The 27,715-nt window shown below is 49.6% G+C and overlaps 10 protein-coding genes across 10 annotated transcripts; 3 read left to right on the forward strand and 7 right to left on the reverse strand.

Annotated features, from left to right (window-relative positions):
- Positions 1 to 2,623: 2,623 nt before the first annotated feature.
- On the reverse strand, positions 2,624 to 3,835 carry KY384_001042 (uncharacterized protein; the record flags this gene model as incomplete). The annotated part of the gene is made up of 1 exon (XM_044809574.1): positions 2,624 to 3,835. One exon carries the CDS (start codon positions 3,833 to 3,835, stop codon positions 2,624 to 2,626), a length of 1,212 nt encoding a protein of 403 aa, XP_044673481.1.
- Positions 3,836 to 4,951: 1,116 nt separating this feature from the next.
- KY384_001043 (uncharacterized protein) lies at positions 4,952 to 6,957 on the reverse strand (the record flags this gene model as incomplete). Its single annotated transcript, XM_044809575.1, has 3 exons — positions 4,952 to 6,054; positions 6,105 to 6,759; positions 6,955 to 6,957. The coding sequence occupies 3 exons, from the start codon at positions 6,955 to 6,957 to the stop codon at positions 4,952 to 4,954; spliced, it is 1,761 nt and encodes a 586-aa protein (XP_044673482.1).
- A 582-nt stretch (positions 6,958 to 7,539) lies between these two features.
- Positions 7,540 to 10,302, forward strand: YTA12 (Mitochondrial inner membrane m-AAA protease component; the record flags this gene model as incomplete). Its single annotated transcript, XM_044809576.1, has 2 exons — positions 7,540 to 9,439; positions 9,503 to 10,302. The coding sequence occupies 2 exons, from the start codon at positions 7,540 to 7,542 to the stop codon at positions 10,300 to 10,302; spliced, it is 2,700 nt and encodes an 899-aa protein (XP_044673483.1).
- Positions 10,303 to 11,178: 876 nt separating this feature from the next.
- On the reverse strand, positions 11,179 to 12,650 carry KY384_001045 (uncharacterized protein; the record flags this gene model as incomplete). Its single annotated transcript, XM_044809577.1, has 3 exons — positions 11,179 to 11,938; positions 12,134 to 12,555; positions 12,639 to 12,650. 3 exons carry the CDS (start codon positions 12,648 to 12,650, stop codon positions 11,179 to 11,181), a joined length of 1,194 nt encoding a protein of 397 aa, XP_044673484.1.
- Positions 12,651 to 14,151: 1,501 nt separating this feature from the next.
- On the reverse strand, positions 14,152 to 15,608 carry KY384_001046 (uncharacterized protein; the record flags this gene model as incomplete). Its single annotated transcript, XM_044809578.1, has 3 exons — positions 14,152 to 15,361; positions 15,493 to 15,501; positions 15,568 to 15,608. 3 exons carry the CDS (start codon positions 15,606 to 15,608, stop codon positions 14,152 to 14,154), a joined length of 1,260 nt encoding a protein of 419 aa, XP_044673485.1.
- A 435-nt stretch (positions 15,609 to 16,043) lies between these two features.
- KY384_001047 (uncharacterized protein) lies at positions 16,044 to 16,561 on the forward strand (the record flags this gene model as incomplete). Its single annotated transcript, XM_044809579.1, has 2 exons — positions 16,044 to 16,130; positions 16,187 to 16,561. 2 exons carry the CDS (start codon positions 16,044 to 16,046, stop codon positions 16,559 to 16,561), a joined length of 462 nt encoding a protein of 153 aa, XP_044673486.1.
- A 95-nt stretch (positions 16,562 to 16,656) lies between these two features.
- KY384_001048 (uncharacterized protein) lies at positions 16,657 to 17,736 on the reverse strand (the record flags this gene model as incomplete). The annotated part of the gene is made up of 2 exons (XM_044809580.1): positions 16,657 to 17,121; positions 17,668 to 17,736. 2 exons carry the CDS (start codon positions 17,734 to 17,736, stop codon positions 16,657 to 16,659), a joined length of 534 nt encoding a protein of 177 aa, XP_044673487.1.
- A 473-nt stretch (positions 17,737 to 18,209) lies between these two features.
- On the reverse strand, positions 18,210 to 19,416 carry KY384_001049 (uncharacterized protein; the record flags this gene model as incomplete). The annotated part of the gene is made up of 3 exons (XM_044809581.1): positions 18,210 to 18,818; positions 18,864 to 19,139; positions 19,249 to 19,416. The coding sequence occupies 3 exons, from the start codon at positions 19,414 to 19,416 to the stop codon at positions 18,210 to 18,212; spliced, it is 1,053 nt and encodes a 350-aa protein (XP_044673488.1).
- Positions 19,417 to 19,864: 448 nt separating this feature from the next.
- KY384_001050 (uncharacterized protein) lies at positions 19,865 to 22,809 on the forward strand (the record flags this gene model as incomplete). The annotated part of the gene is made up of 5 exons (XM_044809582.1): positions 19,865 to 20,039; positions 20,250 to 20,654; positions 20,707 to 20,940; positions 20,983 to 21,943; positions 21,993 to 22,809. 5 exons carry the CDS (start codon positions 19,865 to 19,867, stop codon positions 22,807 to 22,809), a joined length of 2,592 nt encoding a protein of 863 aa, XP_044673489.1.
- A 574-nt stretch (positions 22,810 to 23,383) lies between these two features.
- Positions 23,384 to 26,988, reverse strand: KY384_001051 (uncharacterized protein; the record flags this gene model as incomplete). Its single annotated transcript, XM_044809583.1, has 2 exons — positions 23,384 to 23,682; positions 23,775 to 26,988. 2 exons carry the CDS (start codon positions 26,986 to 26,988, stop codon positions 23,384 to 23,386), a joined length of 3,513 nt encoding a protein of 1,170 aa, XP_044673490.1.
- Positions 26,989 to 27,715: the final 727 nt, after the last annotated feature.

A 27,715-nucleotide genomic window follows, 5' to 3' on the forward strand; every position in this document is an offset into this window, starting at 1 on the left:
GGTGCTTTATCGTTCTTTGCGTCATCCTCACTGTCATATGTCGACCGGGCCGTGGCGCCGGACTCTCCGATCTCTACCGCAATTATTCCAGGCTGCTTTTGTTCACCCGCTGGATTCCTTAGCATCCTTAGAGGTCCGTGCACCGCCATTCTATATCTGCAAATGAAGACCTTCACAAGTGAGGGAGATAGCGACTCTTGTGCATCACGCCAGTAAACTCCTATGTGAACTGCATTCGATGATGTCAACACCACAATTATCAGATTGTGATCATCAGGCCGTGTTCCTGTTATCAAATGCCGGCATTGGGGAAGCGTGTGGAATGCAGCTCCTACTTTGGTAGTGGTTACGAGGCAGCATCCCACACATATTTTGCGCCATGGCCTGCCTTTACCGAACCGAAGGACTTTGGCACAGTAACAATCTTCGCTTTCCTTATCTGAGCCCGATATGTCTGGAATTCCAGCTTCACCTTCAACTTCTTCCCACATAAGCGTAGAGCATCGATTCTAGCAATTGCCTCTCTCAGGATTTTGTTACGCATGGAGGTGCGACAAGATGGTCCGTGGCGGGGAAAGGAAAAAGCTGCCATTATGTTTCCAAAATGGCCATAGGAATTATTTGATAGACTAGCATGGTAAAGCCAACTTCTTGTTGATTATATCGCATTTTTTATCTCACCATGGGGTTGTTGAGCAAAATTAGATCAGATGTTTTGCTTACCCTCGCTACTTCGATCAGTTTGACTCTGTCAGAGACATCTGCTTGCCACTCATTCATTTAGTCCCGAGACCGCCTAAGCAGATTCCCTCTTCACACAGCAGCCACGCTTTCGACCCACATGTTGCTCCTCAGCTTGAACCTCGAGGACACAATTCCAAGGCAAAGCTTCCCACAGCACCAACGAGAGCCTTACTTCAAAAACCCTATGGGCCCAAAACCCGGATAGCATGGAACCTAGAATGACCGTATTACTCAGGCCTCTTCCATCTGGCGTTATCACCCTTTCTGCCCTGACTCAAATCACCGTTCCCTACCTCCTTCACAATTGTTCACCGTCCTGGAACGACAGCATTCAACCAGTCCCTTAGCCATTGCTCTTTCTTAGTTGACTGCGCCGTCTCGCCTACTCACAAATTTCATTCCGAAATCGATCTCTCACGACAGCCCGCAAGCTCATGTCCCAGAACATAGAAGGGGGCTACCAAAAACGTCCTGACCCAGCGACGTGTTCAATATTGACTGAAAAGCGCGGTTAAAAGTGCACGATGACACACCGTTTTCGGTTGTGCAAACATTCGGCTAGAGAAAAGGAGTCAAACAAAGCCTATGAGAGATTATAGATCAGGGATCATGACGGTGGGAACAGACAGATTAGAGAGCCGTGGGAGGATCAGTTGAGACGGAGGCACAAATACTAAATTGGTCGGTAGACTGCTGGACTGACATCTGGAAAAAGGTGCAAATTTGGGCAGAAGTGTCACAGGAGGAGGGCATATGACAACGCTGATCATCCCATTATATACCGATATAGGCAAAAATGGTTTTTCTTGTCTGGAATTCATCAACATAACAGACTTCGAGAGAACGAGAGGCCAATAAGAAAGGTTGACTGGAACACGTTTCTTTGACCAATTAGATCTTCGTACTGCGAGTAAGTCAGAATGATAGGCCTGAAATGGTGCTTCAGTCAGCATGAAAGGAGATGAAGCTAGAATCTAGGAAGCATCTCATTGGTTCCTTGGTATAGAAAGACATGGATTTTGGGTGAGGCATGCAAATTTGGAAGGCTTCTAGGATGAATGAAGAGCTTTCATCTTCATTAGACTTCAAGACCCAAACAATCAAGGACTGTGGCTGTACGGATGAAGTCTGTATCCTCAATCCCTCCGTGAAGCAGGAAAAAGGGATCTGGGTTGACTGATAGAAAGCTTATCAGTCACAAGTACTGGTAGATCCTTATGGTCCTGTATTCACTTCTCTCTAGATTTTAGACGACCTGTCATTTTCCGTTTTGATGTTGTAGAAGGATGTCAGTGCTTCTTGAGATAGTGTTGCGTCCTCAGCCTTGTCCCCGCTCGCTGTCCCGCCCAACGTGGCGATGCAAGGCGATTGAAAAGGGTTTGGAGGGAGAAGAGCATTCAATTAAGAAGTCCACTACCTACTAAAAACGGAGATATGTCAAATATATATACACAATATGACCCAGGTCCTCTGCTTGTCCGTCGCCCTATTCATAGGCCCAGAATAAAACTCAATAGTCAAAAGGATAAACAGATATTCGGTTCCAAGAGTTGAATTGAGGATGCTGCTGAGTGTGATTAACGTGGTATCGGTAAAAGCTGTATGAAAGACTCCAGAGCGCGCCAACAAGACCCGCCGTCCACCCTCCCACTGAGGCCCGCCAACCGAGCTGAAACGCCTGCTCAAGATGAATTAGTTCTTGGCTGCGTGCTCGAGGTCCTGCGCCCTCGACTTCCCCAACCCTGATAAAGAGAACGATAAACTCCGATGGAAAAATCGAAAGAGTCTCCGGTGAACGTGTGTTGAGCATACCCACCCATTCAATCGGTCGCTCGACCCGGTCCGTCCCATTCAACGCCATGACTGAGAGTTCTGCGGCTTACACAGAGCTCATTCTCAATAACGCCTCAACAGCAGCCCGGTCTTGGCTCCCGAAGCCCGAGTTGCTGCTCATAAACCTAGAAAAATCCATGGACTCTTTCGCAGCTTGCTGCTTCAAGCTTTGCTGCTTCCCATAATATACAGAATGATTCGTAGCCGTTGGCATCGATTTCGAAAAATTGGATGACGGTCTTTTAACTATGCCTCTCCCCCGACTCTTTGGCTCCACATACGCTTGGTATTGTCGGCGCTGACTCGGCCGGAGTAGTCCTCCTGTCAACGGACAAGAGCCCTCTCGTAAAGCTGCAGCTCCTATACTCGCCCAGTCTTCCTCGTCCGTCATTGAGAGGTCGTCATCAGGATCTACGAGCTCATGAACAGGTGGAGAAGTACGAGTGCCCTCGTCTAGGGACATTTGATCTGCCTCGGTGTCAAGTACATTGGTACCTTCTAGTCCTCTACCATAGGACGAGTTCGACTGACGCTGGCTACAGACGATTGGAGCATGCTTTCTATGGCTGCTGGGAATCTGCAGGCCACGAGGAGCAGGGTTGTGAGATCTTGTTGGCTGGTCACACTTCTTCGCATCCCACCGCCCCCAGCCCACCTTCTCAAAGGTCACATCTGGGTTCAAGCCACCTTCCTCACCGTCAATAGCTCGGCTCTCGAGAGCACTCCCTACTAGCCTTCTTGCCTTCGCTGGTGGGATTGTAGAGAAGCCTGGAACGGAAGTTGTCAGATAACCCATGATATGGCGTATGGCTAATGGTCCATGGCGAAGCAATATACCCGGCAGGTGGTGTTTAGCAAGCATGACGGGAGTAATCTCTCCAACGGCGTCAGAAGTCTCAAGACTCCGCAGCCTACGGGCTGTTAGACCTTTATGAGGCGAGTCTTGGGCCTGAGCATGCGCAACCGCATCTTCAAGATCGATATCGGAGTCGACCGGGTCGACAGCGGGAGGAGTAGGCGGATCATGAGAGACAGAGCAATGGTAGGTCTGAGGAGGAAGAGAGGGAGAGATGGAATTAGGAGGGGTGGGGAGACCGCCAGTCTTGTGTTTTGCAGGGGCCGATTTGGCTGCAACAGAGGCAAAGCTCTCTTTGCCGGCCCAGGAGTTGTCCACACGCGGCTTCGGAATTTTGACCGACTCCGTCATTCCAGCAGCAGAAACGAGAGCGGTAGGCTTGTTGGTGCTGGTAGGAGCCATCTAGTCTATTGATCGGATGGATTGTTTCTTCTGACTGAACGCGCGTGTGAATCAGCTGGATGGCTTTGCAAGGGTGGGTGGCGATGTGGCAGACGAAAGTCGAGTCGCGCAGGGTGGTGGATGTTGTTGGAGGTATCTTGTCTACTTACAAGAAAAGAAGTGCGATGGTGGTGCTTATTGAGGCAGCTGATAGCTTTGCGGATGACAGCAATCAGCAAAGGCAGCTAGTGGGTGGCGATAAGGCCTGGAGCAAGTTCGAACGTGTCTGTGATTTATGCTCTGATAAAGAGGCAGAAGGACAGATGGTGCTTGATGAGAGCCGGTCGTCTCTACTCCGTATGCAATGTTGTGAGTGTGTTCCGGGGTTTTGGCGATGCAATGGGGTGAGACGTGCCGAAATCAAGGCTCCTATTGGCACTGACTGAGGACGACTTAGCGGCTTGGCACTGGTTTTCCCTACGATTAAAATTGGACACAAATCTCGCACATCGACTCGTACATTATCAAAGATTAATGTATCCGTCCAGCTTATCATCACGCAAGGCACCGTGCCTGATTTCTATGCTTACGCTTTATGTAACTCCCGAGCTGCAGACCTAGAGTTGTTTTCTTGAGTGGGGAGTTTCTTTGTCCGACGGCTCCTCTCTCTCGTCCTGGCTAGCACCACTAGATATTATTCTAGAGTACTCGAGAGCCTGCTGACCTGTCCTGCTTTGGTCGCTTACCGATCCAGAGTAGTTGGGCCCTGTAGATCAACCACCCGAAGGTCTCCTCACCATTCCAAATTCAATAACTCACTACAAAGCTGTTGTGAGTTGTCTATCGACCTGAACGAGATCTGTCGCTCCCTGCTCAGTCGATGAATGGTTCGGGCTAAGGAATTGACTACGAGTGACCCCGCTTATCTGCACAACATTCACTCTCTCCTGCTCCTAAAAAGCATTACTTGTAGCGCCCCCCACGAGGCTCCAAGTCTAGACGGATGCGTACTTGCATCGAGTTAAGCGAGTTCGACGAAGTCGCCCACCTGCAAGGAAAATGAGGGTGTAATAGATGTAGACTATTCTGCACATGCTATCAACCGCGTTCTCTGATTTCCTTTGACGAGATATCGCTTTATCGCTTTCTTCTTGGGGCTGTAAACACATCGTCGTCTTCCTCGCCATCCTTCCTTCGATTGTCGTCACCAAACAAGCCTGCTGCTTGCTTTTTGAAATCATGCCCATCTGGCTGGAAAGGCGAAGACGGCACGAATTGACTTTTTGGCTGCTCTTCGCCTAGCATCCAGGAGTAGGGTGACTGAGAGAGCGAAGGCCGCAACATAGGGGAGGCATGAGTTGGTGTGCTAGGCTCTTTCGGCAGCGCGGGCGTACTTCTTTCTTGCTCCCCTGCCGAACGAAGAGGCTTTTGTGGCGATTTTACGGGTGAAAGCTTTTCCTCTTCCGATGTGTTAGGCGGTTGCCTCGCTGGATCTGCTTCGTTTGTTACATCTCCAATCATGGCAATCTTCTTGTCTTCGGAAGCACTGGATTCATCATCAGGTAATCCCATGCTTGAATTCTCCAAATAGACTTGGACGAATTGGACTTTTGCAATAGCCAGGCCGAGCGCATCTGAGCCTTGCTCCCCTTCGGTCTGTGCTTTGGCCTTGTCCTTTTGTTGTGACCACAGCTCTTCCACAACCTTTTCAAGCATTTTGCCTAAAGCTGCGTTGCGTCTCTCCAGGGCCTCAATCCTCTTTAGAAGCTCATTAGCCGAGCTGTCGGCCACTTGCCTTTGGAGTCTTGGCTGTTGCTCCCCAAGCCGACTCGGAGACGCGTTCGTTGACTGGAGCCCCTGGACAGCCCCCCGTAAAGCTTTGGCAACCCCCCATTTTTCGCCTGTGATGTACAAGCCTTTCGCCGCATCCTGGAGAATGCTTTCGATCCGTCGGTGCTCATTATTCTGCTGTGGGAAGGCAAGTGTTGGGGTCACAGCGTTTTGTGTTGCTTCTTGCTCCGCGGTACGCGCTCTCCTAATCTTCTTCGGCAATTTTCGTGTCACTGTCGTCTCAGGGGACTTATTCGAGTACTTTGAAATTATGTGGTGGCCGCCATCCAAGAAGAGATTGTCGCGTAAGTAAAGCGCATCGCTCACGAAGGTGGAAGGCCCATGAGGCGGCTGTGGAACAGGATATCGCAAAAGGAGTGTCAATGCAGCCGTGTAGTCGGCTTCAAGCACTGTCAAACGATAAGCAACATCATCTTGCCGGTACACCAAAGAAACATACGTTGCCACCGTATCCGCAAAAGCATGCTCACAGATATAAAATCAACCAATTCCAATTCAGGGTCTTCTGCGAAGAGTATGTCCCACAATGCAAGTACATCGTCGAAAGGGAACTCGCGACCAAATAGCAGCCGTATCCATCGGATCAAAAAGATTTGAGGAAGAATTTCAATGGCGGTTAGGTGCTCCGCGAGCTCTGGATCGGCGTGGTGTAGATAATTTTCGTGAATGCGCTTACTGCGCTCGACGATAGGAGAGCTGTTGAGCAGCCCTGCAGTCACTGGTTCACTGCTGTTGCCTATCTCATAGAAAGACCTGACCGTTTGCATTACTTTCGTAAAGAGCGTGAAGGCATCGTGCTCGATGTAGCCTGGATCCAGTAAGACATAAACGAGGTCACCCTTCTCAGGCTGCCGAACATCCTTAGAGTCTATAGCATCGCAGAAAACAACCCAAACAACCGGTGCAAGAACCTCATGCATGCCCTGCCGGTAGCCAATGTCTCGATTGAGCTTGCAATAGACGAAAAGAATATCGAGCAATGCACTTTGCGCCGATGGTTCTCGAAAATACGCGTTTTCTGGCATGCAACGCTCAACATCTTGAAGAATCTCGGTTCTCAAATCCTCATCTTGACGTAATGTATTCCAGGGAGACTTTCAAGGTCTTAGTGAGTGGTCAGAGATAGACTTTTGTAAAGACAGATAACCATAAAGTGTAGGGAGATACATACTGACTCGTTATCAGAAAGCGGGTCATCAGCTGATATGTCATCAGGACAGCTCAAGTTCTTAGTGAAGTGCTCTTTCAAGGAAGTGTATGCGCTTCGAGAGTCTTCTAAAGTTTTTGACCATTTCGACGTATCAAGAGATTGGAAGAGCAAGAACGCCTTCAGCTGAGATTAGCATGTCTCTGCCATGGAGACAAAAAGCTATTATACCTTCCAGCATACTGAGCGAAGCCCAGTAATGCATGGACCATAAAGTTGCGCACTTCTAATGGCCTCCTGAAGAGTTGTAAGATTATCTTGACCAGCGAAAGTTGCTTTCCAACGTTGCCTTGAGTGTGTCAATGACTGACGTACCAGTAGATTGTGATACTCACTTTGTCTGTCCAAGTGAGCGCATGCCGCATTGCCAGCTCACATTGTTTTGTGATATGAGCCCTAAAGCTGCTGCGGGGATATTGTATGATGTACCCTAGGTAGCCCTAAGCCCTTGCCGCCGACGGGGGTTTCCGTGCATACTGAGGTTTCTTGGCGTAAAGGCTCACTAGGCGCAAAAATGTACTAGCCAGTCGTCACCACTCTCCGGTCAATCTTCCCCAGACCATCACCTTGACCTACGCAAAGGTGAGAGGTTGATTTTTAATAGGATTCTAGCGGTAGGGAAGTGCTCCTTGATAGCTGCGTCAAGCTGAGATAACCAAAGCCTATTATGGCTACGATTCTTCGGAGCTCAAGGAATCTGCAGCGCCTGACCACGAGATCGCGACACAGCCTTTGCGGCTCTTGTATATCACACCTCGAGAAATCTCAATTTCAAGTTACAAATGTCCCTGCAAGATCATATGCTACAAATCCAAAGGAACCGAAAGCCAGTGAGGAAGTACCAAAGGCTAAAGAAAAGAAGAAAGTCATCAATTCCCGCCAAAAAGGCAAGCCTGCTCCCGGCTTCGAACAACTTTATGGGAGTGGTAGCCCGTTATGGCTTCAAAGTACGCAATCGCATGGCGCTGGGAAACAGCTTCCCCCAAATCGGTCACCGCTCAGCAACAAGGAGGTTGAAAGCTTAGACAATCTATTGCAGACACTCAAAAAGGGTCTCCCAACGAAAGAATTCCAAAAAGTGGAGGAGGTCTTTCAAACATTCAAGAGGATCGGCCTGCCGAAGGAATTCCGTGAGATTATGGCCAAGCTGGAGAACGGCGCGCCGCTAGATATTGCCACTGCTGCAAGGCTTGTCCGAATAACTCAGAAAACCCTGAAAGATGTCCGAGAAACTCAGATGAACCAAGATGAGGAGAACCTCAAGGATAAGTCCAAATCATCCCGCGAGGAATCATCCGGGCCAAAAGGCTCCTCGAAGAAATCTCGGTCGAGACAAGACTCTCAGTCTTCGGGCAATAGGATATTTGGAATGCAGTTAGATCCCGTCACCTTTGCTGGAGGATTGTTTGCTGGCTACATGCTCTACAAACTATTCAGCCCTGGTGATTATTCCAAACAGATTACCTTCCAGGAATTTAAAACCACCTTCCTTGATAGAGGACTGGTTACAGGACTCACTGTGCTCGACGAACATAGAGTGAGGGTTGAGCTACACCGCGAAGCTGTCGGGCGGATGTATCCGGAAAGTCCTGCTCAGCATGAGAATTTCCGTTATTACTTTACGATCGGGTCTGTCGAGGCCTTCGAGGTGAAGATAGAAGGGGCTCAAGACGAGTTGGGCATCCCGAGCTCTCAACGGATACCGGTATCTTACAGGAGTGAATCTCGAGCCTTCCAATTCTTCCTCTCTTTTGGACCTACGGTGCTATTCATTGGCTTGCTATTCTACCTAACCCGGCGCGCTGGAGGCTCATCCGGCGGATCGAGCGGTATCTTTGGGATGGGGAGGAGTAAGGCGAAGAAATTCAATCAAGACAGTGAAGTCAAAGTAAAGTTCAAGGATGTTGCTGGCATGGACGAAGCGAAGCAGGAAATCATGGAGTTCGTCAGCTTCTTGAAAGAGCCAGGGCAATATCAACGGCTGGGTGCTAAGATCCCGAGAGGCGCTTTGCTATCAGGTCCTCCAGGGACGGGTAAGACTATGCTGGCGAAAGCGACCGCTGGTGAATCAGGAGTACCATTCTTCAGTATAAGCGGTTCAGAATTCGTTGAGATATTTGTTGGTGTAGGTGCTTCTCGCGTACGAGACCTTTTCCAAACGGCGCGGAAGAACACGCCATGTATCATCTTCATTGATGAGATTGATGCTGTCGGCAAGACCAGGGCTAAGAGTACCGGATTCGGTGGCAATGATGAAAGAGAGGGCACTCTCAACCAGATCCTCACTGAGATGGACGGCTTCGAGACTTCAGAGCAGGTCGTGGTGCTTGCAGGAACGAATCGACCCGATGTCCTTGACAAAGCGCTTCTCCGTCCCGGCCGATTTGATAGGCACATCGCCATCGACCGACCTACGATGGAGGGTCGCAAGCAAATCTTCAATGTCCACATGAGCAAGATTACAACAAGCGAAGACGGTGAACACCTGACCGGCCGTCTTGCGGCTCTCACGCCCGGCTTTTCCGGCGCCGACATCGCCAACTGTGTTAACGAGGCCGCACTAATCGGTAAGCTCCCTCTTTCTCATTCAATGTCTATCGTCGATGACCTCCCCAACTAACTCCTCCAAGCCGCTCGCACTCAGTCCGAGTCCGTAAGACTTTCGCATTTTGAGCAAGCCATCGAGCGCGTGATTGGTGGCCTTGAAAAGAAATCCCTTGTTCTCAATCCCGAAGAGAAAAAAGTGGTCGCCTATCACGAAGCCGGGCACGCCATCTGCGGCTGGTTCTTCCGCTACGCTGATCCCCTTCTGAAAGTGTCCATCATCCCTCGCGGTCAGGGTGCCCTAGGATACGCCCAATACCTGCCGCCTGGGGAGACCTATCTCATGACTGTCAATCAGCTCATGGATCGCATGGCCATGGCGCTTGGCGGTCGCGTGTCCGAGGAACTGAACTTTGAGACTGTGACGAGCGGAGCGTCTGATGATTTCAACAAGGTCACCCGCATGGCGACCGCCATGGTGACGAAATGGGGTATGTCGTCCAAAATGGGCTACGTATACTTTGATGACAGCGGCGAACAATCGCAATTTCAGAAACCATTTAGCGAGCACACCGCGCAAGAAATCGATGGGGAAGTCAGGAGGATTGTGGGCGAAGCTCTGACGCAGTGTAGAGATTTGCTGACGGAGAAGAAAAAGGAGGTGGGGTTGGTGGCGGAGGAGCTGTTGAGTAAAGAGGTTCTGGGGAGGGATGATATGGTGAGGATTCTGGGTAAGAGACCATGGGGAGATAGCAAGGAGTTCACAAAGTATTTTGGTGAGCCGATTGCAGAGCCATCGATACCTGGTCTAGGTGCTGGAGAGGCAGCGCCCCCGCCTCCGCCGCCGGAAAGTGGTGTTGCTGCTAATAAGAGGGTGGATGAATGAGGAGGGAGCGTGAGGCGTCAATATAGAGTTAATCTACTGTATATAGCGTGAATGGGTTGTATCGGCAAATTTGACATCATTGGTGTCCAAGCCTTGATCCTGAGACCCGTTTTCCCTGCCACCTACGGATGGAACGAGAGTTCATTTGTCAGCGGTGATGAGGAGAAGTCTTGAACGTGACAAGGGAGCTAGCTACTTTGGCCAGGAGGGGCGGACAGCTGAAGAAGAGACGGAGGGAATAGATTGGGGTCAGTAGAGAATGCACCACGGAGCGTAGAGAGAGAAGCCAATAAAAGTGTCAGCTTTTCAAGATCTCATGTAATTCTTCAGTCAGGTTTTAAGAACGGTAGTAATCTGGTAGAGGGTGAAATTTGAAGAAACCAGTTTTAGAAACTGAGTAGGATGAAAAATGATTCCACTGGAGAAGTAAATAGGGAAAACGAGACGGTGGTAGTCGGTTGTGTAATTCAAGAAGGGCGCAAAATGCATCGACCAGGTGGGAAGGCTAATGTTTCCTCGAAAATTCCTGCTCATTGACATTCATCTAATTACATAGGATCATCCGTAATATGGTGGGCATTCTTGGTATGTAAATAATGATCATCTCCAATGTGCACGTTAAACGACATTCAAATAATCCACGTTTTCCTTCGGGTGTCCGCTCGACGCTAGAACCATCAATCGATCTTCATCTTTAACCTCGTGGGATTTTGCTCGCTTTTCGGATTGAACGAGTGATGAGCCACTCCTTGGTGTTGAAAATCTGGCCGCGGAGACAGGAAGCACCATAATACTGAAACATACCGTGAAGTCACACTGGCAAGCATCCAAGGACAGCGAAATTCCTGGCGAAAATGCTGTTCGTGACTTCTCGCATTAGGCGCGGTGCGAAAATAGTTCTTCATGAGCATCATGAGCTATGCCTTCCATGCTGCCGAAGACGCCTTCGTCTTCTTCATGAGCCATGTTTCGATCATCGTAATCGGGATAATCACCCCCACGAGATGGTATCATAAGAACTTCTCGCTCGCTGGACAGGGGTTGGTATGACGGACTTGGTAAGCCCAAGTCGGACTGCGCAAAGATACTCCCGGATTTAGTCGCCTGGTGCTCCTCAGCATAACGCGCAGGTAAAGGTGGTACAGGTGGCACGTCGGAGGGTAGAAGGACTGGGCCACTCCTTGGTGTGCCGAAACTGCAGAGTGTCTCCACTGCAGCGGCAAGCCCACTCTCTTCCTCTCCACTCATGCCGGAAGTATAATGAGGGAAGCCGCTGATACCGGGGAGAGAGCTAGAAGGAGCGGATTGGTAAGATCTTGAATACAATGAGCTTAGTCCGCTCGATCGCTTGGTCCTGCCTGTACTGATTCCCTCTGGATAGCTGTAAGATTCTGCCGTTGGGGGAGGTGTGGTCTCAGCCGAGCTATATGCGTCATAATAGTCATCGTTCGTCTCAGAGGATCCCGAAGCACCTGGCGACAAGGACGAGCTGTCACTTTCGCCACGCTTTAAGGGCTCAAGGTCGGCATCCACATTCATATTGACAAGCACTGAGGCGGCTTCGAGCAGTTGCACCTGCTGATGCTTAGAGATGAGGAGCTTAGAGGTGTAGGCCCAGGCAGGATCGTGCTCCCACCTATTGATTCGTTAGCCAGCTGCTTCGCCTTCTCATTTTGTCCCCGTTCACACGTATAAGCTCACTACATGCACGGTAGAAGGGAACACGCAACAGGGAACGATGAAATATCGGTAGCGAAGAGACTGTAGGGGTACTGACAGGTGCTTTGCGAGACAACTGCTGTGCTTGTAGTTTTTGCCACACGTGTCACACCTCAGCTCCCCACTGGACCTCTTGCCTTCCCCTTTAATAAGGTGAGAGCCTTCACTGGCACGCCTTGCACGTGCTTTCGGCGCGCCATTGTTGTGCCTAGCAGGCAAGAAGCCGTCGGCAATGGCCGAGTCTTCGGGTTTTGCTCGGTATCCTTGATCCCCATCATTGCTGTTGTTTCTCCCCAGGTCAAGCGTCGGCCTGGACTGGCCGTGCTTCGGTATATCAAGGACCTTTGTGGACTCGTCCAAAGCAGCCCTGAGTGCTGCCACGCTGTTCACGTTTGATGCGTTGCTTCTTCTCCTCGTAACTCGGTTCGACGTATTGATACTCCCGAGCGAGACCGAGTGGGCGTGGTGCCTGGAGCCCGAGTTGCGGTTTGGAGCACCAGAAGAATTGGAAATCATCGAAAGGCGCTGTTGGCTCTGCGGACGCGTCACTTGGGCATCCTTCGAGGCTATCGTCAGCTCTGGCCCTGATTCTGGCGATTCATGTACGAGAAGCTTACCCTAGAAGACATCTCGGGGCCAATTGACCCTCAGGACCCAGAGCTCTGGCGAGGTCTGAATCAAGAGGGCCAAATCTGTGATGATATGGCGTCAGATAACGCAAGCATGTATTTGCAGCTCTTTATTTCCCCGCGAGAAGGCTCAATTTCGGACCGAGCAGGTGAATTGCTCTTGTAGAATCTGGGACCAGATCGGGCCGATGGCCGCAGTGGTAGGTAAGGGGCAGCCGCCGAGAAGTGAAAAGAGTCTGGGGCTGAATCACAGCGGTAGGAGGATGCAACGGCTTAGCTCGGGGCACCGCTGATATGACTGAAGTCCAAAAATATGGGTTTGGCGAGGAAGATCATGAAGGATTGTTAACGAAAGCCGAACAAAGCAATGGAGGGTGAAAAAAAAGAAGAAGAAGGGAAATGGTGTGGAACAGAGTAGGGGCCTTCGAGGACAAGAAGCCACCCAAAAAAAGAAGAAAAAAGGATGGACGGATGAGTACTTTTATTAGCTTGTCCAGAGTCTGCATAAGTCCAATCTGAGCCAAAACAGAAGCATTAATAGGTAAGAATAGTAGTCGGAGGTAGATAGGCGGCGTCCAACGCTGCCCCGCTCGCTGATGATCGACGGGATCCTGATGAGAGGTCAGCTGCTGCTGCTTTTGCTCGGTTGTTCCGCAGTAGTCCAGCCAGCAGAACCAGCAGAACCAGCAGAACCTGGGCGTGCTGGCTCGGCCGCCGCAGATCACGCGCAGGTTGGATTGCGTTTGCTCTTGCTAATAGTAATGCACTTGGAACTGTTGTGTCCTCAGTTGTATGTGCTTGTGCGTGCAAAATCAGATGTTACATTCTTCGGCCGTGTTGACTCTACTTACTACGTACTGAATCACTCGTTATTGCAGATGATTCACATGATTGGATTTTACAGCCGTCAGTTGACGCCTTCCCCGTGTACAGCCTTCCGACCAAGGACTCAAGGAGATTAGATATCACCTTTATCCTCTGTCTCCCCTCCCGTCCAGCCTAGGAGAAAGCACAAACCCCATCTTCCGCAGGAACAGGAACTCTGAAGCCTCCGCTCGGTGGTTCCTGGATTTAGACTCCCAGAATCGGCTTAGTCTCGGCCACAGCCCACCACGCTTCGCTGTATGTGGTGAGGATCACCCCAGCTCCCACTTTGGCTTCATGCAGGTAATGCTTCGGTCTCCGTCCGCCAATCATTTGCCGCATTATCTTACGGCAGCGAACTCTCTGGACTTCTTGCACCAAAGCCTTTCAAGGTTGAGATACAGCAGGAGGAGTAGGACAAAGATCCACGTTCGAGGGTCAATAAGCCGCAACTGACCACGCCAAATTGAAGTGCCTTAGCTCCAGGGCCAACTAATGCAGCGCAAGTCTCCTGCATTTTCCGCCATATAAATTTGGCGTGGCCACGTTCCCGGGAGATAACATTCCGCAGAGTGAAGACTGCTGGCTTCTAACTGTATCATCATTGCAAATCTTGCGCTGTATATCTCTTCCGTTGTCAGCATATAAAGGTATCGTTAGTGTGACCGTTCTGTTCCTCGGGCAATGAATTTTCATCCCGACCAACGCTAGTCCACTCGCCACTACTGTCGCGCTGTAGCTCTTTGATTTCTCCTGGGGTCCTGGCAAGTTGATCACCAATTGCAGTGCCGTAGCTGCCACTGTCTTGAGTTCTGTTGTCAGACGAACTTTGCGCACCTGAGTGGGTGATGAGATTGACAGGATGAAGGGTGACGATGCTGATCGGCCATTGAATCCAATGCTGCATCGCAGCGTCAAGCTCTTTCTGTATATGATGTACAATGTGGCTCGCCCAGCCCTTCAACCACCAGTAGCGGTCTAAGCGGTCCAGAACAGTACAGTAGTGAGCCAGGATAATCAAGGCTTCAGATCTCCCCTCGTTGAGCATCTTCAGGTAATGCTGCGGAACGATAACAGGCCACAAGAAAGACAAAGACACATCACACTCGTAGGTTTCCTTATTGATGATTCTTGTGTAAACATATCGTAGTTGATACGCGGCTTCTAGGCACGCCGCTTTGTCCTCTCCAGTGCTCGACATATCATTGCAAAGTTGCTCAAGCAGCGAAAGCTGTCCATCAACGCTTTGGGGAACGTTTTTTGTCACTGGCGATTGGTCATGGTCATGAAGCAGTCCGCTAAGCCTGCCTCGCTTGATGTCGCCCCAAACGTTCTGGATTATGGAGTTGACACCGCGAATGAGTGGTAGCCACTCATCAGAATGCTCGTTGAACCTGAACATTCCAAGTCCGTCAGAAGCCTTTGGCGATTCAAACCCGTAGACTACGATCAAGGTTGACATCGCGAAGAATGCATCGCCGTTGGAGGCATCCATTCTTGTCATTACATCCCGGAAGGAGCGCAAAGCAGCATCCTGATGCTGAATAGCTATGTTTGTAAAATACATCTGCTTCATCGGTCGTAGCGTGCCCAAGTGAAGGGCTGATATGGCCAGGATGCCTCGCATTAGGAAATCATGCTGAAAAGCGATCTGAGGCACCACCAGTCTCCATATATTGTGACTTTCTTCACGGTCCGAGAGAGTCATGCAAGTTTCCGTGACGAAATGATGCAATAATTCGAGCTCATCAAGGTGCAACGGTGGAAGATGTTCTCCTGAGCCTGTCAACTTGCCACTGGCCTGGGGGTCTTTGATAGGCGCAGTCTGTCCAGATTGACCGGTGGAACTACGTCGAACGGAAGTCCTATCATTTGACCGCCGACGTTTAGCTGCTGGAGATGCACCACTTTTTGCGGGGTTTGCCGCAAATGAACAATCGATATCATGTTTTACGCAATTGGAGCAGCGGGGCCTGACCTCGTCGCACTAATACCGAGATGTCAGCACGCATGGTAGACTTAGCATTGTATGAATGCTATCGCGCAGGAAAACTTTTGTAAGACATAATCACCTTTATCCGTCGCTTTTTGCATTGGGGGCAGCCATTGCGGCTCTTTGGATGGCTCTTTCGAGATACCATTGTGAAAACGTCATGCAGAAGGATCTCTTATCAAACTGTGGGACTATATGTCCCGGTAACAATATGTCTATGAGCGGTCATTCTGTGACTGAGTCTGCAAGTGTGCTGAATCTGTTGAGCCCGATAATGACGTCGAGGATGCGAACATACTGCGTAACAGACGCAGCACACCAGACCAACATCGCGGACGTGGCGGAGAACCGTTGCCAAGACTGTCGTAATTGCCTTCGACTAGTTCTAGCAAGACCCTGACGGCCTGTCCATCAAGCGCTACCCGGCCCTGCCCCTCCTGTGCTATCATCCAGGCTTACCAGGCTTCGCTCATAGCTTGCCTCAAATTATAATATAAATTTGTCCACAAGGTGACACTTCTTAATTGTACAAGACGATGGAGTACCGCAGAGTCGGAAGGGGTGGTGCTGGCAACTACTACTCCAAGCAAGAAGTCGAGAAAGCCTCAAAAACAGAGGCGCAAGTGAGTAATGACCTTCAATAGTGCAGTGTTCGCATACACATGCTCACACTTTTGAGAATGATGATATCGAAGCTCAAAGGCCGTCTCAAATTGATAGCTTAAACCAAAGCAGCAACCCACAATCCAAATACGCCACATATGGGCGGGGAGGAGCTGGCAACTGGGTTGAAACAAGTGACCGCGCATCAGCGGCAACCCAGATCCTGGGTGAAGATCCAGTCCTGGACGAGAGAAGCACTCCAACAAGGGGCTACTCTGGGAGAGGTGGGGCGGGCAACTTTAGGGATAGCACTGTCATCGAAGGAAGACAACCGCAGGACAGAGAACTTCAAGAGATGAAACGGACAGACAGCTTTCAAGACGTTGAAGCTGGCTTACAAGCCCCGCAACAAGCGCACTTGGGAGGCGAAAAGCTCAAGAGAGGTTCGTGAATCATGTTCTTTTTCAACGCACAAAAAGCATACATCCTTAATAACGCCTTGCTAAGCGACATATCACAATCGTTGCCAATCCTGCACCATTCTATTCATTCCGTCTCCATCGAATCCTCCGTCCCACCCCCAACCAACAATTTCCTTTTCATCTTTTGCTTCGTCTTAGCAGATCGTTGCGATATCGGCACCGCAATCTCTTCCAATACCTCATGTGCATTCTCCTTGTCGATTTCCATTTCTAGGGCTTTCCTCTCACTCCCACGCATTCTAGGGAGTAGATGCTCGTTCTCAGCCACCAACTTCGCATCCGCCAAAATTTGCCTCTCCTTGTTTCCTTCCATGCGTTTCTTGTAGAAGACTCTCTCCCTTCGCAGGCGGATCTCTTCGATACGCTCCATAGCTTTGACGGTGGTGTCTACTAGGTCGCGGTTGTATCGGATAGGCACATTACGTCGCGCAGCGAGCTGGAGGGTAGTATCTACGGTCATTTCTTTTCCGTGAGCATGCCGGAAGGCTTTCGTCCAGCCCAATTTACGGGGATTGCGCTTCATTTTGAACTAGAGGGGACAATCAGTAGATCTCAACGTCTATAGAGAGAATCTATTACATTCTTATGACATTTGCTAGATTTTTCGAATAAGCTTTATCAGTCAAAGCGAGACTTTCAAATCCACTTACCTGCGACAGAATCTGAAGACCTTAGCATCATTGCGGACGAAAGTGATGCCTTTCGATGGGTAAGTTGGTCGACTACAGTAATGACAACTTTCTATCCTTCGTAAGAGTTAGCTGAGAGGTACTGCATCTGCGCTCGGACACCTGACCTCATATTTGCTTTTGCTTGTCGTCTAGCAAGAAGTTGGAAAGTCGTTGTGGATTTACTCAAGATCAGACTAGTCTACTTTAAGGATCCACCGCTAGTTAAACCGACTCCATTTCTTTCTCCTCACTCTTGTTGCAGTGCAACACGATTGACTGCAACAATACTTGCTCTGCAAGCAGCACAGCATGGTTGGTGCCATTGCTTTGGGGGTTGGAGTGGCAACAGCAGCGTTCTTTGTAAGCTCCCCATACCAGACCTGGTCAACGGGCCCGTCTCATACATCGTCCAGGGTCGCGCAGGTCTTGTTGCCTTCCGAAAATATCGAGCCGGCGCCGGTGCAATAGGCCATCTCACGAAGCAATACTACAAAGGTGGTTTCGAGCCCACCATGAATCGCAGAGAGGCATCATTGATTCTACAATTAAGGTCAGCTATCGTAACTCCTTCATCCTTGCAACCTGACTGATTGTGTGTAGCGAGAGATCGTTGTCAAAGGACAAGATACGGAAAAACCATCGACAACTCATGCTCTTAAACCACCCGGACCGAGGCGGCAGTCCATATCTAGCTTCCAAGGTGAATGAGGCTAAAGAGTTTCTGGAAAAGCACTCATGACCGCCCACGAATTTAATTCAATGATTTTGTTTTCAGTATGGCGCAGGATTCGGTATCACAATGCAACATCTGCTGTACTGAGGATTTGATGGTATCTGGGATCCCCAAAATATCGCGTTGAAGGAGTATAAAATACAGCCACTAGAGCGAACATCTCTACTCATCAAACAAGTTCCACACAGGTTGCGGAGATCCCAAGGACCGTTATCAGCCCGTGGTCATGATCTCTGCCTTTTCAACCAGAGCCGCAACAGCCTTGGTCAATCCCCTTCGCCACTCCCACTGCAGCGCATGCGACCTTCCATCTACAACTATGAAAGTCACTTGGCCCAGCTCCTTCGCCAAGGTCTCTCCGAGCGGAAAAGGCAGCATTCTATCCGCCGTTCCATGAATCACCTGGATTCTTTCACCCCCAACCTGCTCGCTCAAATTTCGCAGCTGTCTCGGCGACACATTATGCCAGCCTGCTGCCAGAGCTTGCATTAAGAAGCCTTTACGTGTATAGCCTTCGGGGTCCTGGCGCTTCTTCAGCTCATATGCCTTAAACCTATCACCATTGGTTGGGAAATGTCCCTCCGAGTCTGGCTCATTCAGCCATTCCGAACTGAACAAGCGCTGCTTAGTATCTTCTACTTGGGTGTCGATCTCCTTTGGAATTCTTGTCACACCATCAGTACCAAAATTCAATCTCCGACATTGTACATACAGAAGGTTGATTCTGTCCCTTAGATTCTGAACCCAGCCAATTGTGTTGAAGATCCGAGGTGCCGACGCCAATAGGGTTAGAGAAGCTATTCTCTCAGGCACTATACACGCCTCTTGAAGTTAGGGATTTACTTCCGTTATCGTTGCGGAGCTTACTAGTTCTTGAGCAATCATTCCACCCATGGAACTGCCTATCACATGGAGCTGTCTCGTCCTTGTCCAACCCACGTGGTCGATCAGCTCAAGGGTGTCTTTGGCCATTTCTGATGTCGAGTATCTTGTCAGCGGTTTATCCGACTTGCCCATGCCACGAGGATCGAATATCAGATTGGTGTATTTGGAGCTCTGGCCACGGTTTGTGTTTTGACTGTGACCAAAGTCTTTGATTTGGCGTTGCCATGCTGACATCCAGCCTCCTAATCCAATGATCCACTGACAGATTTCGTCAGGCTCAAGATTCATGGAAGGTAGAGTTTGAATGATGACTGCAAATTGCCTGGCTACTTGGCTTGGACGCGAAGTAGTAGAATTCTATACTTACCACGAGTCTTGTCGGACCTTCTCCATGTATTTCGTATGCCAACTGCAAAGGTCCACCTCGTCTACCTGCTGCTACAGTAGCTTTTCCTTCCAGCGCGGGTTTGACCTTCCAAATGACCCCATCGAACTCTGGGTGTTCGTAGATATCCGCCGCGCTAAGCGGTGACATTGATATGCCGTCCCGGATCAAGAAAGCGCGATGTTGAACGGCGCGTGAAAACTCAGTCTTCTGATGTTAAAGATGACTTCCTAAGTATATGGGTTCAAATGGATGATATAATTGGCCGAGTCCAATGAGAAGGAAAAATGGGTGCAGGTCTTGGCCCTGCTTACATTATGCAAGCTTGCTACGTCCCAACCGCGCAAATGTGCTGTAGCCTTCGAACCTCGAAGGCCTATGAGCGGAGTCAGAGAAACATATCCTACGTTTCCAATGCAAGATCGACAATGAGAAGTGGTGAAATAGAAGACGCACATACATAATAACGGCACAGTGCCTGTGGACGCGATTCCATGCACCACTTATCATGAATTATTAATAGAGGGTCCCCCTGCTCTCCAGCCTCGATCTCAGTCTTTGCCATCTAGTTGTCCCTGCGATTGCTGTTGCGCTGAAGATGGATCCTCAACAGCAGGTTTTTGACACCAGCTTTAACATCCCGCCTATTCCCAATCCTCCAACACAATTCTTTGGTGCGGACAGTCAAGATACCTCACCGTTACTTCCGGATTTTGGTTTTGGAGATGAATTCGAAGATGGCCAGAATGATGATGGGATGCAGCAAGGTGGGGGTGAGGGCAAGAGAAGAAGGATCGCTAGAGTGGGCAGACAGACGATGCAGAGCTTACGGCATACTGATTGCTTGCTAGGCCTGTGATATGTGCCGTAAGAAGAAGATAAAATGTGATGGTGGCATGCCAGCATGTAAAAATTGTATCAACTATAAAACGGAATGCGTGTTCACGCATGTTGAGAAAAAGCGAAACCCACCCAAAGGGTAGGACCTCGATTGGCCTACCTCCTTGACACTGCTAATGATATTCCAAGTGCCAAGTACATCGAGGGACTTGAGAACAGGCTCGGCAGAATGGAGAATCTGCTACGGATGTCTGGGTTATTGACTGAAGACGGGGAGAAGACGGATCTCGGAACGCTGGAGAAGCAGCTCGCCAACCGCCAAGGAAATCATGAAGGCGAAGCAATGGATCGCTCGTCAAAGGCTGGAAGTCATTCGCGGACACTGACATCTCCACAAAGCCCGCCTCAAACAGAGAACGAAGAGACGACGAATGTCGGTGCCAAATCTCCAGAAGCCGCATGCAAAGAAAAGGAAGCCGAGGTCGAGGAGTTATCAGATATGATGTGTTCGCTTGTCACAAACAACTGTGGAGAGACGAGGTACATTGGTAGGCGCTTTGTAGACATGTGTTCAATGGCCAAAGAACTGATACCCACCAGGCTCCTCCTCGGGATTCTCCATCTTCTCTCCCAAAGGCATTCAATGGGTCAACGAGAAGACAGGTGACACTTCCTTCCAAGATATGATCACCTCAGCATCAGTGCACGATATCAAATGGACATACTGGAAGCCAGAGGTATTCTCAGACTTGTTTACTCGACAAACCTTTCAACCTTTGCCGCCTAAGGACGAAGCCAATTCCCTTCTACGAGACTATTTTGAAAATTTCAACTGTATGTTCCCTTTATTTCACGAGCCTACTTTCATGCATTTAGTCGATCGGTACTATTCTTTACAGCCTTATGACGCATCAGGATGGTGGGCAAGCTTCAACGTTGCATTAGCAATTGCACATCGTCTGCGTGTAATGAGCCATCTGGTCTCACAAGATGAAGACAAGAAGGCTTGGGGCTACCTGAAGAACGCAATGGGTGTTCTGACAGAATTGACTATGAGAAACACCGACTTGCTGAGTGTGCAGGCTCTGCTCGGCATGGCACTGTTTCTGCTTGGAACGCCAAATCCACAGCCATCGTTCTTCCTTGTCGCTGCTGCCATTAGGCTGGCACACAGCATGGGCCTGCATAAGAAAGGCTCTGGATTCAACCTCAACGCCGTTGAAATTGAACAGCGTAAACGAGTCTTCTGGATCGCATATATCATTGACAAAGACATCTGTCTTCGCTCGGGCCGGCCACCAGCACAAGACGATGACGACATGAACGTTGAACTGCCCACAAGTGATCCGAGCGATAACATTGGCAACATTCCGCTGGCGGATGGTAAAGGAAAAGCTAACCTTTTCAGGTTTATGGTTGAGTTCGCAGTTATCGAAAACAAAGTGTACAAGCACTTGTATTCGACCAAGGCAGCGAAACAATCAGATGGTGACCTTCTCAACACCATCGGTGAGCTAGACAAGGAACTCGAAGAATGGAAAGATAGTATCCCTATCGATTTTCGCCCCGAACATGAAATCAAGGCGTCCCACACACCTTTGGTGCTCCATGTTGTGGTACTTCACTTTGCCTATTACAATTGTCTCACTACGATACATCGCATGTCGGTGCATCACGGGTACTGGACAAGCAGATTGTCGAACTATGCTCTGCAAGGGCTCAACGCTCGACCCTTGAATCCAAGGGTCTTCTCCTCCGCTACTTTGTGCGTACAGGCGGCTCGGGCGTCGATACAGCTGATTCGGTACATCCCTCAGGGCGATTACTCTTGCGTCTGGTATGATCCGTCTTGTCCTCTGCTCGAGACTGGCCACTGACATTTGTAGGCTTATCCTATACTTTCCCGTATCTGCTTTAGTGACTCTCTTTGCCAATGTGCTTCAGAATCCACAGGATCCTAGAGCTCGCTCAGACATCAAGCTGATGAATCAAGTCGTTAATTTCCTATCTCTGCTTTCCGTCACTGAGGAGCAAGGCGGCGTCAAGCGCATGTTGGGCGTCTGCACGGAGTTTGAGCGGATTGCTCGTGTCGTCCTCGAGCAGAGCGACAAGTCCAAAGGCCACAGACGAAGACCTAGCAAGCTATCCAATGGCACTGAGAATAACAGTGTCTCGTCAACACCTCAGCAAATACCGCAGAAAAGATTAGCGTCATCTACGCCGTCAACAAACGATTCGCCCAATTCTCAGAATCTTGCGCCTCCTAGCTTGACAGGTACTTTGACCGATCAATCTTTCAATCCCTCTTTGAATAGTTTTTCACCCACAGTCGCGAACATAAACCTTCCCCTCAACTTCACAAACAATTCTGCGACAAAAGATCACAGCACTTCACCCTCCATCAATGGTGCAAACACTATGTCCTTCGCAGATCTCATGAATGAACCCTCCTCTAACCCTATGGCTGGTGGCGCTGGCAGTATGCCAATGCCAGACATGAACCAATTCCCGACCGACGATCCTATGAGTCCGCTAAATATGGGTGCCTTCCAGCAGCCATTTGTGCCTCAAGATTTGTGGAATATGCCCATGACACTCGAGTGGGATTGGGCCGACATGAATATTGAGGGGTTTGGGGTAGGCCCACCCCAGCAGGAGAGTGATCAGAATCGTTTGCCGCCGGGAGTGGATGGGAGCATGTAAGAGGAGATATAATTATTGAAGGCTCTGAGGCATGTGCAGCATCTTGACCTTGTATTATTCATTTAGCAACCTTCCTTTCCTTACGAAGAATCTTGCAAGCGAGCATGGCGTTCCGGGTAGGGAAAGACGATGTAATAGGAAATGAGGACATGAGCGTTGAAAAGGACGGCCGGGACGCCGAAGAAACGAAGTGCAGATTCATGTAAAGCCAAATAACATAAGCTAGTGCAATACACATAATTGACTGTTAAGACTACGATGAGAGCTCCGAAGCTCAGCCATCAGGGAATTCTCGCTCTCATTCTTCAAGATATTCTAATGCTGAAACCCGATAATGTGCATGCTATGTCTTAATCCTGAGAGACCATCCGGTGACAATACTCCTCCCGATATACAGATCTCAAAATCGTGGGTATCAATGACGCTTGCTTCCATAACCAAACCAGGATTTAAATGCCTACCAAATGCTTCATGTGATTGCGCAGAAAGGTCTTGGTAACCCAGGCTCGCCGCCTCCTCTTCCCCAACCACCCCACTCATACTCAATCGCTTTCTATTGCCGCTGTCATCATCGTCATGAACCATCATTCTCATCCCTGACCCCCTCTCCACCCTCCATACACCACTCATGCGCCATGACCTCCTCAATATCTAGCCTTTTCTCTACGTCCCTATCAAGCATACACCTGATTAGATCGATATTAGTCTCGCTCATAATCCATGGAACTCTCAGTTCATGATCGAGAATCTCGTCGATGCTGTAGAAGGGATTTTCCTTGTAGACAAGCGTGTAGAGGAGAATACCAAGGGCCCAGATGTCTTGTTCGCGTCCACGGTATGATTTGCCTTGTAAGACCTCGGGGGCTGCGTAATCTGCATCGACCGTGTTAGGACGAACGTTCGCGTTTGAAGCGGGAAGGCGGGAAATTGGGCAGATAATGGTAGAAAGAGACGAGAAAACTTACCAATAGTGCCCACAAAGACATCAAAGGGCCCATTATTGATATACGCTGCACTTCCAAAATCGATCAACTTGACGTTACCCTCCCCATCGAGAATGATATTTTCGTCCTTGATATCACGATGTACGACAAGAGCTCTTGTATGCAAATGGTGCAGCGCCGCTACAACCTGGAGGAAGATATTTCTGCACTCGCTCTCGTACATGGTCGATCGCATTTCGATGTAGTCGAAAAGGTCCATTCCAGGCAAACCATGGGGCACCATCTCGATGTAGTAATTGACGTCGTCCTCGAAAAAGTCGATCATTTCTACAATGTTTGGGTGCCGTAGACCATCCTTTCGAAGGTAGTCCAAGACATGGATTTCTAGGGGAACAGTTCCAAGTCGACGATCACGCGTCCATGTGTCAACGAGAATACGTTTTTTTGTGACGTATTTGAGGACGACTTTCTTGCCGGTACCTTTTGCGTAGAGAGCCAACTTGACTTGACCGTAAGCACCTTGGCCCATGTCTTCGATGATAGTATAATCACCAATTTTCTTCTTTTTCTTTGGAGATTTCGAATTGGATGTGGTGGTGGCCAGCGATTCACTCATTAGCCGCTTAGGTGGGCTGTCTGAAATGGGTTGAGAGGCTGCTTCTTTGATCTTTTGAGATATCTCCGTGGTGGGCGAGTTCGTGGGTTGAATGTCGTCTTGGTCAATGACTATTGGGGAGGCGGTGCGGTTTGTTTGACCAGGCGATGGCTGATGAGGAGGTGTGAGTGGTCGGGAGAAGGCAGGGGACGTAGTACTTCCTGGTGGTGCCGCTGAATGAAGGTGACGCGAATAAGTAATCCACAAGGCATACACTAGCTCTGAGTCTTCTACAACTTCATCGGCGTCACTGTCCTCAGTTTTCTCTTCGATGACGGAATTTTCGCTTGCACTTCTTTCACTGCGTACAACGCGCATCTGGACATCAATGTTTATTTCTGAACCGTCACGATGCCGTGCGACTACCCCTGCTGGCCTCGAGAAGATGATAGCGGCGTCGGCTTTACCTTCACGCAATGTCAATAAGGCACGAGCTCTCTGAAAGCTGTATTCTGGTACCACGATACCATCGACGAGAGCAACATCCTCTTCGTCCGTCAGAAAGTCAAGGATGTCACCAAATTGCGGAATGAGGTCGGTGACTTTGTATCCTGAAGGGTCTTCTCTACCAAAAAGTGCGGCTGAGAAGACCGAGTTGGAATTAATGATCCGCAAATCAGATGCTGATAGAACGATTATCCCAGCAATGTGAGGGAAGCTTGACACGCGCAAACTCCGCGTGGCTGCATCCATTGACACGGATACAGGTACGCTGACACCACTTCTGTTGCGAACAGCGTAGTATTTCGAGTCTTCGCTCTTTTCGAGGGCCTTCTTGTCTACTGCAAAGCCATCGATGAGGGGAAGTCCAGGAATGAGTTCCTCGACGCCTTTGCCGACAAGCTTTTCGGTCTGACCCCATATTGCCATAGCGGCGCCAGTGGCTGAAAGGATATCAGCATCTTCATCTAGCTTGAGAGACGCAACGTCCTCCGCAATCTCTTCGAGCACCCAAATGAGGCCGCCGCGCTTTTCTTTCACCCATAAGCTTGCCGCACCTACCGCTCCGTTTCTCTTCTGAATTGGAACAATATCACCGCAAAGAAGAACACCGCGAGAGTTGGATTTTTTGTTGTCTGGTGTCGCTTTGGGCTGCTTTTTATAACCTCCAGTTTGGGATCTCTGCTCCCGCCAAGATGGTTTGCTCAGAAGTGAGGCAGTGATACCACCGCCTAATGGAGAAGTTGGTTTCGGACTTGTTCTCGCACTTTGACTATGGACATGCCGTAACTTCGGATTTGCTTCTGACCCTGGCGAGCGAAGTTTGTCCTCTAACCACGCCCTACGATCCTGTCGCACGACCTCGAGCATGCTCATTTTCTTTACTTCCGCCTTTGTCACTCCAAACACGAGACAGGCTAGGTCATTCGCTGCAAGCAGCGTCCATGGAGAAGCAGCTTCGGTCGTGAATATAGCTTGCGCCGCTGGCACCCACCGATTGTTATGGCCATGAACATGAGCGGGAGCGTTGACGCTCGGTAATTGTGCCTTGACATGTATTGAAGGAACTGCGATTGCAGACAACACGCGGTGGTCTGTCGCGTCATGCGTGGATTTGTATGGTTTCGCCAATGCTTCAGAGAGTTGATTCTGCAAGTCAAGCAGGGAAATGTCCGTGTATGTGCGCTTGAGAGCCGGCCTCCCTGATGGAATTTGCTGTGACGAAGGTGACTGCGGCTCCGGAACTTCGGGCGCGGATGCTTCACTTCCTAAAGACGGCGCAGGCTGACTAGAAGATGGCCTCGAAAGCTCAGCATCATTTTGTATCTTTGGAGTCTCATCCAGGTCCAGGCCCTTGATTGATTCTTCAGGACTTTGGCCAATGGGCATGAAAGCTCTGTCAAAGACATTGCGTCCATCAACATCTGCCGGCCCAGTCAAGGGCCCATTTCGAGCTTGCGAGGTCACATTATTTTGGCTATTTTGGGCTACCACATTGGCTCGAATCAAGAGCTCTACCATGCTTTGCACCTCTGCATCTCCACTGACCTTTGCCTGTGCCTTTATGACACCAGGATGGTTGGCTCCCCATCCTAGACGATCCTTCATGAAATCTATAGCCCTCTTCAATATGCTTTGGCGATTATGCAACGCATCTTCTGACTGATTCGCGAAGGAGAACGAGTGTAAAGACTCCGAGGGAAATCTTGTTAAGTCTTCTGTAAATTGTAGTGTGGGTGATGGCTTCTCTCCGGTCATAAATCCCCGAGCTGGTAAAACGCCCAGATTCAAGGAGGATGACCGGGTGGGCAAGGCATATGGGCTTTTAGGTGAAGAGGGCACAGTAGGCGCTCGCGAAGGCACTCGAGAGGCCGGTTGTTGCCGTATTCGTCGTAAGCCGAGCCCCATACCCAAGCCATGCTCATGCTCTGCAACGATGGGTGATCTAGTCGCGCCTGCCGACTCGGCGGTGAAAGACACCCGCACCCTGCCATCTTGAAGGGCTTTAGTTGCACTTGACAGCAAGTCACTGGTACTCTTATTTTTTGGTATGTGAAGCGGGCTGATCTGAAAGGCGGCACTTTGCTCTTTTTCTTCGTTTGAATTTACCTGTCGCAACGCTGGGGTTACTGCTGCCATGATTTGTTAGTGGTTGTTGTTTCCTCAGCTTTGTAGGCATGGTAGGCAGGATTCGATGGCGGACCAGGTTGATGCCTTCAAATGTGAACAGAATGCTGACTTACCATAATCTGACGAGTCACGCGATGACATGTCTCTATTGAAGAGGATGCCTGATTGCGTTCAAGGTGTTGATATATGAGCACACGCCGCCCCAACGTCTTTTTGCGTTGCCTGAAACTTTTGGAATCTCAAACTGCATGAGGGCGCGTCGAACTACCTAATATCGACTGTCTCTGATGATCCTTCGCCCTTTCGTCATTCTATGCAGCCCTGGTGCACGCTACTTTCTATCTGGAAAAAAATCGCGGACCGTTAACCGACGATGGCACGTGTACTCGTAGATTTCCTGCATGTCTGGGAGGTCGATATTCTTATACAAACGTCGCGTGGGCGGAAGAGCAACAAGCTGAAGTCTGAAATCGACTAAGCATAAACGCCCACTGGGTGTTGTAGGTGCATGAAACGTGGGGTAGGACTAGATGGCCTTCTCACTTTGCCCTCACCCCACGGTAAACCCACACTATTATAGCATGCCTTCCACGCGGCCAGCACGTGATATCTACGCATTGAAGAGACACAATAGATGGTTTGTAGTGTGTAGATTGATCTACCATGACTAACTTCTAATCATACGGATCCTCCCAGACTTTTGGGTATACCATTGTAGGAACCAAGATCCTGTGCA

The sequence above is a fragment of the Bacidia gigantensis genome (genome assembly GCF_019456465.1).
Source record: "Bacidia gigantensis strain McMullin 20006 chromosome Unknown contig_125, whole genome shotgun sequence".
Lineage (NCBI taxonomy): Eukaryota > Fungi > Ascomycota > Lecanoromycetes > Lecanorales > Ramalinaceae > Bacidia > Bacidia gigantensis.